The sequence below is a fragment of the Theobroma cacao genome, chromosome 3, assembly GCF_000208745.1.
Source record: "Theobroma cacao cultivar B97-61/B2 chromosome 3, Criollo_cocoa_genome_V2, whole genome shotgun sequence".
In the NCBI taxonomy this organism is placed as follows: domain Eukaryota; kingdom Viridiplantae; phylum Streptophyta; class Magnoliopsida; order Malvales; family Malvaceae; genus Theobroma; species Theobroma cacao.
In genome coordinates, this window is record NC_030852.1 from 2414752 (window position 1) to 2426020 (window position 11269).

Sequence of the window (11269 nt, forward strand, 5' to 3'; positions counted from 1 at the left end):
CTGTCAATACACCTTACTTAGAAAGAGTTAACCAATCCAAATCCAATCCACATCCTGATTGGTGCAGAGCAGGGAAGAAGATACAGCGGCACATAAGATGGGGAGGAGCAGTAGACTTTATAGTCAAAATTAGCTGCACTGACAAAAAGAAATTTAGCAGACTTTTCCACAACGAAATTGCACGCAACTTTTAGGATGTCTTTATCTGGAACATAGAAAAACAGGAACCACATAGGAAATATCACTGTTGTCGCAAAGTCTGACAAACAGGAAAAGAAAGAGAGTGTCATGCTTTTGGCTTCCTTGTAATGGAATAGGCTCCGTTGGCAAACACCAATTTACCCACGTTTTTCTCTATGACGGTTAGAAGAAATACTTTGGTCAGTCAAGCACGTTTCATGCTGAGCATATTTGAAGCATCTAGAGCAAAAAAAACAGACGATGGATGCTAGGGACTGAATCAAACCCATTTCCCATAACACCAATTAATTTCATTTTCAACGAGTAAACCTATTCTTTTCCCTCTAGTTTTTTCGGTTTATAAAAAGGGGAGAAAATTGGCCATTTGTCAACTGTGTATGCATAATAGGATCTGTCAACTGTTTTCTCCTCCTAGCAATTTAAATTTGTTCTCTTTTATGATGGCTAAAAGAAATGGGATGAGTTGGTCAGATGGCAAGAAAGATCAATGCATTGGGGTCTTTTCTTTGACCAGGAATTCAAGCTAAGGGCATCCTACTTTTTATGTCGATTAGTTTCTGTTCCTATACATAAGGTAAATCCCAAAGTTTTCTGTCTTAAATTGGAGTCAGGGACTTATCCGAGGATACTCCATTTGATGTTTACTTATGCAGCTACTTATTTTGAAAGTTGTTAGTTAAGTACAGTAAATTTGGTGAGGTTTTGAAGTTAGTAGTATATAAATCTTGGCCTTGGCTGTGAGTTATAAATTCACTTGAGGTTCAAGACTCAAAGTTTCCGGGTCTTTAGTCAGATAGAGGCATGTCATCCTTAAGGAAAAGTAGTACAAGTTCTAGTGAAGATGATGCTGAGCAGCTCAGAAGAGGGCCTTGGACTCTGGAGGAGGACTCTCTCCTCATTCATTATATTGCTCGCCATGGCGAAGGCCGATGGAATTCGCTTGCAAAACGTGCAGGTAACTTTAACCAGTAGTCCAGTAGTCACCAATCAACACTATCTGATAGCTGATAACTACAAAATCCTGCGGAAAATCTATTATGTGTTAATAAATTGTTGTTTTCCTTTGTGGCTTAGGCCTAAGGAGAACTGGCAAGAGTTGCAGGCTGAGATGGCTAAATTATCTGAAACCAGATGTTAAACGTGGAAACCTTACTCCACAAGAGCAGTTTTTAATCCTTGACCTCCATTCGAAGTGGGGTAACAGGTAATCTCTTCTTCTTCTTCTTCTTTTGTTTTTTTTTTTTTGGGTTTTTACAACTTTTATTTCGCTTTCTGAGAGAGCTTATCAACATGACATAAAGTAGACTAGGCAATTTTGGATAGAGACACAGAGCAGCCTAGAGGTGACAAAACAATAGCAACAGAAGCATTAAAAAATTGTTGAATATTTTCAATCTGCAATCCTTTCATTATTGTTTTTTAAGAACTATGCAATGACATTACGCGATTCTTATCTCTCCCAAGGTTCCAGTACTCGCAAGTTCCTTGCCACAGAATGTTTTGGTCTTGGAAGCATTTACCTCCCTTCCTTTCCTTCATAAAGCTTAAGCCTGCCTGTCAAGGCCTAGCAGATTCTGTGAAGCATAGTACTTATATCGTCATAGTTTATATTGAGACAGAGTCTTTATTTGATCGAACATGACATGGTTTTATTTTTGTGATTTCTAGGTGGTCCAAGATCGCACAACATTTACCAGGAAGAACGGACAATGAGATCAAGAATTACTGGAGAACCCGTGTGCAGAAACAGGCGCGCCATCTTAAGGTCGATGCGAATAGCACAGCATTTCAAAACGTTATTCGATGTTATTGGATACCAAGATTGCTTCAAAAGATGGAAGGGTCATCCTCTTTTTCATCCATGGCATCCGAAAACTCAACAGTTCCTCAATCTCTAGACCAAGCTTCTCAGCATCAAGCATTAATGACGCTGCAACAAGTACCAGGGCAGGGGCCTGGTAACCTAAGTGAAGCAGTACAGAATTTGGATCATCAGGAGCAGAATTCAGACTCAGAGCACTGTGCAAGTTCGTGTGTTTCTTCTTCAGAATCCATGAATAATATCTCACAAATATCTCAATTTGCAGAATACCAAACAAGTCCTTTTCGCATCATTGGTAACAATGACTACAACAACACACTTGCAAAGGATTGCTACTATGACATGGAAGCCATCAACCTGGCATCCACATCAGCGCCTGGGGATTTTGCGAACCCGGTTGGCGATTGCCACATGCCAGAAAACAACTGGTTTAGCAATGGTTTTGCAGATGACCTATGGAGCATGGGGGAACTGTGGGAACTTAGGAACTTGAATTGAAGGGGAACCCTGTCTGGTTTTTGTTTATGACAGTTCACCAATAGTTCATTCATTGGCTTTTGACAGGTTGATTTCCTGAGTTTAATTGTCTCATAAGATCCCATATTATTATTTTTTTCTATTTTAAGGTTTTGTCCATAAGTTACAGCAACTGTGGATTCAAAGTTTCTCAAGTTGTGAGCATAAACTAATTAATTTATGTCTATATATAGATATATTTGAAAAAAGAAGGATTTGAATGCGATTCATTGAGCCAATTGTGCATATGCACATCACCAGCACGTCAGAAAGATGAAATTTCTGACTAATACTTGTTGAGAATATTCCAATTAATATCCTCTTTCAACCGTAAAAATAGTACAAAATTTTAAGAATATATAGAGTAATTGATTTTTTTACTCTACAAATTTTATTTTTAATTAATCAACACAAAAGTTAAATATGAGTGGCAAAATTGAAAATTGACAAAAGCTCAATGCCAAAGTTGACATTTGCCCAAAAATCTTTACACAAATAATTCACCACTGATGGGAATATAATATTTTGATTTTCTCTTATAATTTAAAAAATGTGGTTGGATGGTGAGAAAATGAACCATTGGGTCATCAAAGGTCAAATGGATTTAAATTTCCAGGAAAGAGAGAGTGGCAGATTATTTATTTAATTTGATGTTTGATTTTGGAAAGCCACACTGCATTCCTTTTTGGAGCTTTAAAATTTTTAATTCAATTTATCCCACAGATTCCTACCAACTGGCTTGAGCCAATTCTAGGAAACAAGAATTTCTTTGGGGAAATATGGGCTCTAATTGGCTGACCCACCAAAGTTTGAAACCTTCAAAAGATGAGTTCTGCAGCTATATGTGTTTGATAAATCGGGGAAATACTTTGTCATCATTCTCCAGCTGATGATAAGAAAGGTAGCTTCCCTAGTTGAAAATTCATCTCTCTCTCTCTCCCCTTCTTCTTTATTTAAAGCCACTTCTTTACCATCAACCCATATATATATATATAACACATGATCTTTTTTTTAAAAAAAAAAAATAATTTTATTCAGAATATCAAAATATTCACGTCAAGGTAATTACTTATTCATTAACGAGAAATTTTTATCAAGAGCTTGCAATGATTATTTTTATGTAATTAATTAATAAAAAATAATGCGATAATCATCCTCATACAAATTATAATCACATTGAATAACTTTTAATATAAAAAAAATCAAAAACCAACCAAAACATACAAATGATGACACTTAAAATTTAGAAGTTCCAAAATCTCTTCCTTGCAATTGAGATATAATCTTTTTAACATATACAGATATTATTTTTATCTTACACTATTCATTTTTTCATCCTTCCATTCAAATATAAATATTTCTTAATTACTTTTCACTAATCTTTTCTGATACATTATTTTTCAATATACTTATATCATACATAATTTTTTTAAAATTTACGATTAATTAATGATTGAATCTCGTACATATAAATAGCAATGAATAGTCTATTAAAACTTGAAATGTAGAAGGAGATCTCCATCAAAATGGAACCTTGATAGTAAATTTCAGCCCTTTACAGACTGGGAACATGGAAAAGGAATTCCAGGTGTTAGTGCGTATGAATGAAGCTAGCTAGGTCATATTTATCTGGATGATACCATTATTCCACCTTATCTTTAAGCCTTGTTTGCTGCCATATTTAGATAAGTCAAACAGCCCATTTAAGAGGTTTGCATGTAGTCTTATCATCACATGCCCCATTTTTTATTCGCAAAATCAACCAAGGAATTTAGTCGGTTAACTAATCTTGACCAGAGGGAAGATATAGCAAAGCAAATTCGCATTTGGTGCCACCGATCCATGATGGGAAATTGGCAAATTCTTCTTCCCTCTCATAAATGATATTCATGCAACATTCCACATCTCTTGCAGAAACAAAGGAAGCCTTGGAAAAATGATAGCCCTAAAGTGCGCTTCTGACATGGGTCGTGACCACTGGAAAAGACTGATATTAGTAGATGACTTGTCGTCAGGTCACTCTTTTATCAACAAAATGGAACTCCCTCTCCAACCAAGTTCAAAGAAAAAATTTTCTTTCCAATGTATTCTACTGTTCCACTTGAGGTAGCTTCTGATACGGAGAATATATTCTTAGGTTAGAAAGCATTGATTGGCTTGTTCAAATGTCCTTTAAGTGGAATATAAGCTATAAGAAGAACCCTGCAAGTAGTACTTTCGCATGTAATCTTGTTGACATCTATTAAACAAAAGCTTAAACATTAATTGCAGCCTTTAATCTAATGATTAAGTATGTTATTAAGATAATTGTATGAGTTATCTAATTAGAGTTATAACATAATATTATTAGTTCGATAGGGTTAGACTATATGAATGAGATTAGTCTTGTAGTATATGTTATTTCTTGTCGACTGGAGCTAGTATTTAATTTTGATGAAAATTTCTTCTTAATGTTAATTGAGATATTGGTCAAAGAAATCCATGGCTAAAACAAGCTTTGATAAATGATAGCAAGGACAAGTTTAGATATGTGGTGGGAGTGGAAGTCAGATGTAGCTGTAGCACACCAAGTAAAACCCAAAGGCTTGAGCCGTGGCATGTCCTTGTTCTTATATTCTGGTTTGATTTGGCAAAGATGCATGTTCCATGTGCATCATTTCAAATGGTTGGAGATTAAAGCTGCTTTCCAACATGTGAGACACAAGCAGGACATGAGGAGGTTTGGGGTTGAAAATCCATCTATTCCCTCTTTGCTTTACCAATTTGTTAGGACACGAAGTTAATGCCTATGCAATCTAATTGGCAGTACATTTGAAACTCAAAACAATATTAAATCGAATATGATTCAGAGAAATAAATCGAAATTAATTCTGAAATAATAAAATAATGATGGGTTTGCATTTGGCAACACTTATAACATGCAATAATTGTGATTAATAAGATGTGAAGCCTTTGACAAAGAAATGCTATTTCCAGGGGCAGACCCAACAAAAGGGTGGAGCCAGCAATAGCATTGTCGTGAATTTGAAAGTAGAAATCCGTGCTCCAATTGTCTGCAAAACGTGCTGCATGACTAATAATTCACTATATCTTTACAGAAACTTAACAATCATGACACTTCAAATTTGAAGTTATTTTTTTTGAAAAATGAAATACAACTTCTATAGATAAAGATTCCTAAAAAGTTCACAAATTAAAAAAAAAAAACTAAAATAATCAACAATCTTATATTTATAAAATTGACATAATACCTCAAAAAATTCATAAAATATTTTGAAAAATTCAAATAAATTTTTTTTATTACGTTTAATCGAACACTTGTATTTTTTTTATTAAATAAATTTTTATAATCAACAGTTGATTAACGATTTTAATCATAATGTAGCATGATATATAGTGCAGTCATGCAATAGTTTCATTTTTCAAGTTAATACCATATAAGCATAAAATTAAATGATAGATATATCATTTTGATTAATGATAGTTAATCAATTATTAATTATATATAGGTTTATTTGATTTAAAATTATTATTTATTACATTAGGAGACAAAAATGAAGTTATTATACACATTGTAAGACAGCTGAAACCCAGCAGCGTAGATATGAGCGTGGCGACACGTGTAGTTTATGTGGAACTTTGGAAGTCTTAGCAAGTTTTCCTCGCCCAGTTTCAGCCTGGAGCTGATCCATCACCCCTTTCTCAAATCATCTTTGGTTCTGTTCAGTCACAGTCAAGTAGATGCGTGGAGATACCGAACTCTCTTTCCTTTCGGCGTCTTTTCCCAGAGCTAGGGCCATTCCCTAGCTCCACGCCTGATCACGACGGCTGATCTCGAGATCTCATGGCGGGTCCATAGGGGCCATCATAAAAAATTACCCTTCAAAGGGGCTCGTTTTGCAACTCAGTGTTGAAACTGACCTCCTTTCACTTCAGCTCCGATGATTCCATCTCGGGGACTTTGCTTGCATCAATCTTTGAATACGTATATGACCCTTGAAAGCAACAGGTAAATGAAATGTTTGGTATTTGGACGTGGCCAACTCGTACGCACTCGTAGGTCGTAGGGTATAGTTTGTGCATGACTTCTAGCCCTGAGGACTTTGGCATGCCGGTTCATGTCAAATGTTATGGTTTTTCAAATATTTAAATTCACCTATATTAAGTGTTACAGTTTTTCAATGATTCAGTTGTTCCGTTTATTAATTGATTTCTTATATGAAATATACTATTATAATTCTTGATTAGATTGATTGACGGAAACTGAAACGAGATAAATACTTTAAATAAATATCTATACAGTAACAAAGTTGACACTTACGACATGATGAATGAATAGAATTAGAAGGAGTAGAAAGGGCCATGACAAGGTGGCTACAGCCTTTTTCATGTTGTTGGGTGATCTGAGAAGTATGAACCTAGCTAGTAGCGGTTCCAAGCAGGAGGGCCACCTCCGAAAATGAAGTTACACGTAAAAGGCTAGAAGGGAAGGGAAAACCAGCTAATAATGGAGGGTTTTGGAATCAATGACCAACAACCGAAGATAAGTCTTCACATTTTCAAGCTGTCCTGGGTTAGCAGTAGAATAATTTACTGCTGAATTAATTAACCATTGTACTCTCCTTACTATTAACAGTTGTACGCGTCTCAGGACGAGCCATTAGCAAGAAGGTAATTAAGCTCCAAAGGCAAACGGTGTTTGAGAAAAGAATAAACTTGTTTTATGCTTCATTTGACTGGCTTAGGGTGAAAAAGAAAAGATTTCGATATTTATAATTTTCAAGATGGCAATGTATTTGGGAAGTTACATACACAATAGAATCAATGTAATCAAAGGTTAAAATATTCCTTAATTCATCTGATTTCCTTGAGCTGATTGCATCTCTAATTCCTTGATTTCTCTTGGATTTATCCCTTCATTGCATGTCCTGATTTGGTTGAAATGGGAGCTTAGGTGTGTGTCTTGTACATAGCATAACAGCAGCTTAGATGTCGACTCAAAGATGCTAATTGCAACTTTTAAGGCTTTACTTGAAAGATTCACAACAGATGGTTTTACTATTAAAATTGCTGCTAAAATTACTTTCCTTTAATGTATAAGGATAATAGAGCTATCATGCAGTGAAGAATTTAAAATTTTACATAAAAAATGATTAAAGCGTAATCATATACAATTTTAAATCAAGTCAATAATTTAATTTGAAATATAAATTAATTACTTTTAAAATAAAATAAAATCATAACATAAAATTGAGAGGTGACGATTGCCACCTCTCGCCGTCACCTTCAATCTATCCTTGCTATGAGATAACAAATTTATTACAGAAGAGGCAATGAATAGAACAATTAATTTAAAATCAATTGATGAAGATAAGATAGTTTTTATTATATTTATATGTTTAAAATATCTTAAATTTAATTGATAATAGTTACGGTTAATAGTAAGGAATATAGCTCGAGGCTTGATTCCGAATATGTATATTTTATTCAAAAAATGGATTTGAATTCTTTTTTTTTCAAAAAGAAAAACCTCAATACTCGAGTAATAATAGCCTTCCATAGGTGATAAACAAATAATCGCCCAAGTGGCCCATTGCATTTATGGTAGAACATGAACGGAGTCCAAATGGGCCACAAGAAGCCCAAAATGACTTTAAGTTCAGAAGGTAAGCCTATTCGAACCAGATAATCCAAAACCCGGCCCAGATTTAAAAATAAATAACGTCATCATTAAACTAAATCATTGCCGTCAACGTGTACATGCAAAATCGTGGCCTTTAATATTACGCTATATAAAGTCCACTTTGCTAAACTGAAACCCTAGGGTTTTTAGTGATCCGCCAAATCGAAGGGAGAGCTTCTCACGCTGTGTTCCTCCTCTCTTCAATCTTTCGCTTCTGTTTCAGGTACCATTTCTATTTTCTGCAACCTGCTTGGTTGCCTAGAAAATGCAGGAAAAAATAAGAGAATGAAGATATTTCTCTTTGTTTCTCTTTTGTAAAGCGAAACGGAGTGATAGGGCTTTCACTTTCTATTACTGTTATTGTTCCAAGATATTCTAATTCTCTGTGTTCTGTTTATATGCTGAGAAAATGTAGGAAAGGCAAAAAGAACTGTTGTTATGATCTGACTCTGATGTTCATTTTAATAATTTATATTTGTTTCTAGACTTTCAATGTGGGTTTTAGGGTTTATATCTTTCAATGTTATATATTTGAATATTTTTTACTTTCTTAGCTAATAAAAGCTGTGTAGCGTGGCTGGTTTTGTTTGATTTTTTTTTCTCATTTGCCTTGGCTTTGTATTCACTTGGCATGCAATAGAATGTATGGAAAACACTGAATTATGCAAATTTTTCTATTGTTAATTGTTATTGTAAGCAATAAATAACAATCACTTCGAATCAATTAGATTTATGTCAGGTTACAGGTAATGTACTGGAGAAGTGGGCAGGTTGTGCCCTTTCTGTATTAAGACTAATTGCCTTAGGACAATGATGTATGAAAAATACTTTGTTTTTCTATCTCTTCAATAAAGCATTTCAAGGAAAGATTTATTTCTTTGCTTTTTTATGATGCAGTATGGAATTTGACCTTATTGAGAACTTTGTAAAGTATTGAACTTGTTATTGAAACATGAAATTGGATATAACGGATTTATACATCATAAATTGAGTGATAGAATCAAAAGCTGGATCTTTGTTTCTTAAATATTTAGTCAAATTAGGAAGGCCTTTCAAATTCGTATATGGATAGTAATACTTGATCCAATTGCTAGCTCAATCTGATTTGTAGTAAGCTACATTCTACCTTTCTCATTTGATAATTACATTTTGACTTTTTACTGTTCCTGCAATGCAGATCTTGAAGATGTATACTTCAAGGAAGAAGATCCACAAAGATAAGGATGCCGAACCAACAGAATTCGAGGAGTCGGTTGCCCAGGTATTAAAATGCTCGTTTGTTTGTTGCACTTGAAATGTTTCTGGAAATCTGAAAGGGTTTGGTTTTGATTACAAGTGCTTGTACGTTTGTAACAGGCATTCGTTGATTTAGAGAATATCAACCAGGATCTGAAAAGTGAACTCAAAGATCTCTACATTAATTCAGCAGTGTATGAAGGATTCATTGGGATGCATTAGTTTTAAAGTCTCATGTTTTTGGTTATCAAATGATTGATACAACTTCTTTCACATGCAGTCAAATTGATGTCTCTGGGAGCCGGAAGGCTGTTGTTATCCATGTCCCATACAGATTGAGGAAGGCTTTTCGCAAGATTCATGTTAAGCTTGTGAGGGAACTTGAGAAGAAGTTCAGTGGGAAGGTGAGGAAAGGACTTAGCTATTCCATTCTTCTTAAGTTTTGTTCTTTCTCAATAATGAAACAATATGAGAGGGAAGACTGTCCTTCAGTTTGAATGAAAATTCGAATTATGTCTTCTAGCTTAGAATTTACAAAATGCAATACCTTTTAACAAAAAAGAACATGCTTTGCATGAGACACTATCATCAGTGGAATTGTTCCAGATGCTGATACATTGCAATTGTGCAAGAAAAAGAGAACTAATCATGTTTTTATTGTATTATCATACATAAATTTAAATGTTTAGGTGAATCCTTTTGCTTGATCTGGCTTTAATGCTCTACTTAAATTTTTATTTAATACTTAATACGATGGTTATTAATTGGTTTGACTGATATGCACATCTGTTGGTTTTAACTAAGTTCATGTATATCTGGTAGGATGTGATTCTTATTGCCACCCGAAGGATATTGAGGCCTCCAAAGAAAGGTTCTGCTGTTCAGAGGCCACGTACCCGCACATTGACTGCTGTGCATGAGGCAATGCTAGAGGATATTGTCTTACCTGCAGAGATTGTCGGAAAGCGCATTAGATACAGAATTGATGGATCAAAGATAATGAAGGTATGGCACTGCTAATATCTTATCAGTAATACTAGAACTAGGTTGCTAAATGTTGATAAAAGTCTTAAGTGATGAATGGAAGAATTGTTATCGTGAGAAACTTTATATACGGGGGGGTTTAATTGTTCTCTTTATCATTATTATTATCATCTTTCAAAGATGATATTATAGTTTTGGAGGCTAATGTTCATTCATTCCTTGCACTCATGGGCAGGTCTTTTTGGACCCCAAGGAACGAAACAACACTGAGTATAAACTTGAGACCTTTGCTGCAGTTTACCGGAAGCTTGCTGGCAAAGACGTTGTGTTTGAGTACCCAGTCACAGAGGCATAGAGAACTCCTTTTTAAGTGTTGTGGCACCATCTGTTCCGTTTTTGTTCCCCAAAAACTGCTTTTGGTGGGGAGTAGTTAAAATTTTGACATTTATGAGTTGCTAAGCAAGCAGTAAAGTGTCATGATGATGAATTTATTTCCTTTATATGACGTATTTTGTGTTATGTGGTATTGCATTTAATGATGTAGGATTATGGGTTTTAAAGGTTATTTGTTGGTTCATAGATTTACTTATCATGCATGTTATTGAAGTAATATGATGGGGATTTATGACCTTGTTTAGGATTATCCTCTTCTCATTTTGGAGCAAATACATTGAATTAACCAGAATCCAAGAATTTAACAGGATTAGGTTCACAAGATCGAATATATTAACTACTATAACCCGTGACAGTTTAATTTTTTGTTTTGTATCCTGTCAGCAAGGTTGTGTGCTAACGACTATATCTCGATGTCGTACAATGTTTTTCCC

At 34.7% G+C, this 11269-nt stretch overlaps 2 protein-coding genes across 2 annotated transcripts; both read left to right on the forward strand.

The window, feature by feature from the left end:
• LOC18604140 (transcription factor MYB108) lies at positions 435 to 2769 on the forward strand. The gene is made up of 3 exons (XM_007036483.2): positions 435 to 1156; positions 1276 to 1405; positions 1870 to 2769. The coding sequence occupies exons 1-3, from the start codon at positions 1003 to 1005 to the stop codon at positions 2519 to 2521; spliced, it is 936 nt and encodes a 311-aa protein (XP_007036545.1). The 5' UTR covers positions 435 to 1002; the 3' UTR covers positions 2522 to 2769.
• On the forward strand, positions 8343 to 11031 carry LOC18604142 (40S ribosomal protein S7). Its single transcript, XM_007036485.2, has 6 exons — positions 8343 to 8445; positions 9400 to 9483; positions 9579 to 9652; positions 9739 to 9862; positions 10281 to 10463; positions 10678 to 11031. The coding sequence occupies exons 2-6, from the start codon at positions 9409 to 9411 to the stop codon at positions 10795 to 10797; spliced, it is 576 nt and encodes a 191-aa protein (XP_007036547.1). The 5' UTR covers positions 8343 to 8445; positions 9400 to 9408; the 3' UTR covers positions 10798 to 11031.

What these genes read in the sequence shown, in the direction of transcription:
- LOC18604142 (XM_007036485.2), top strand. Translation starts at nt 9,409, where the DNA reads ATGTATACTTCAAGGAAGAAGATCCACAAAGATAAGGATGCCGAACCA. An exon ending in CTCTACATTAATTCAGCAGT is followed by an intron (nt 9,653 to 9,738) that starts GTATGAAGGATT and finishes TTTCACATGCAG; the next exon opens with TCAAATTGATGTCTCTGGGA. An exon ending in AGAAGAAGTTCAGTGGGAAG is followed by an intron (nt 9,863 to 10,280) that starts GTGAGGAAAGGA and finishes TATATCTGGTAG; the next exon opens with GATGTGATTCTTATTGCCAC.
- LOC18604140 (XM_007036483.2), top strand. Translation starts at nt 1,003, where the DNA reads ATGTCATCCTTAAGGAAAAGTAGTACAAGTTCTAGTGAAGATGATGCT. An exon ending in TTCGCTTGCAAAACGTGCAG is followed by an intron (nt 1,157 to 1,275) that starts GTAACTTTAACC and finishes TTTGTGGCTTAG; the next exon opens with GCCTAAGGAGAACTGGCAAG. An exon ending in CATTCGAAGTGGGGTAACAG is followed by an intron (nt 1,406 to 1,869) that starts GTAATCTCTTCT and finishes TGTGATTTCTAG; the next exon opens with GTGGTCCAAGATCGCACAAC.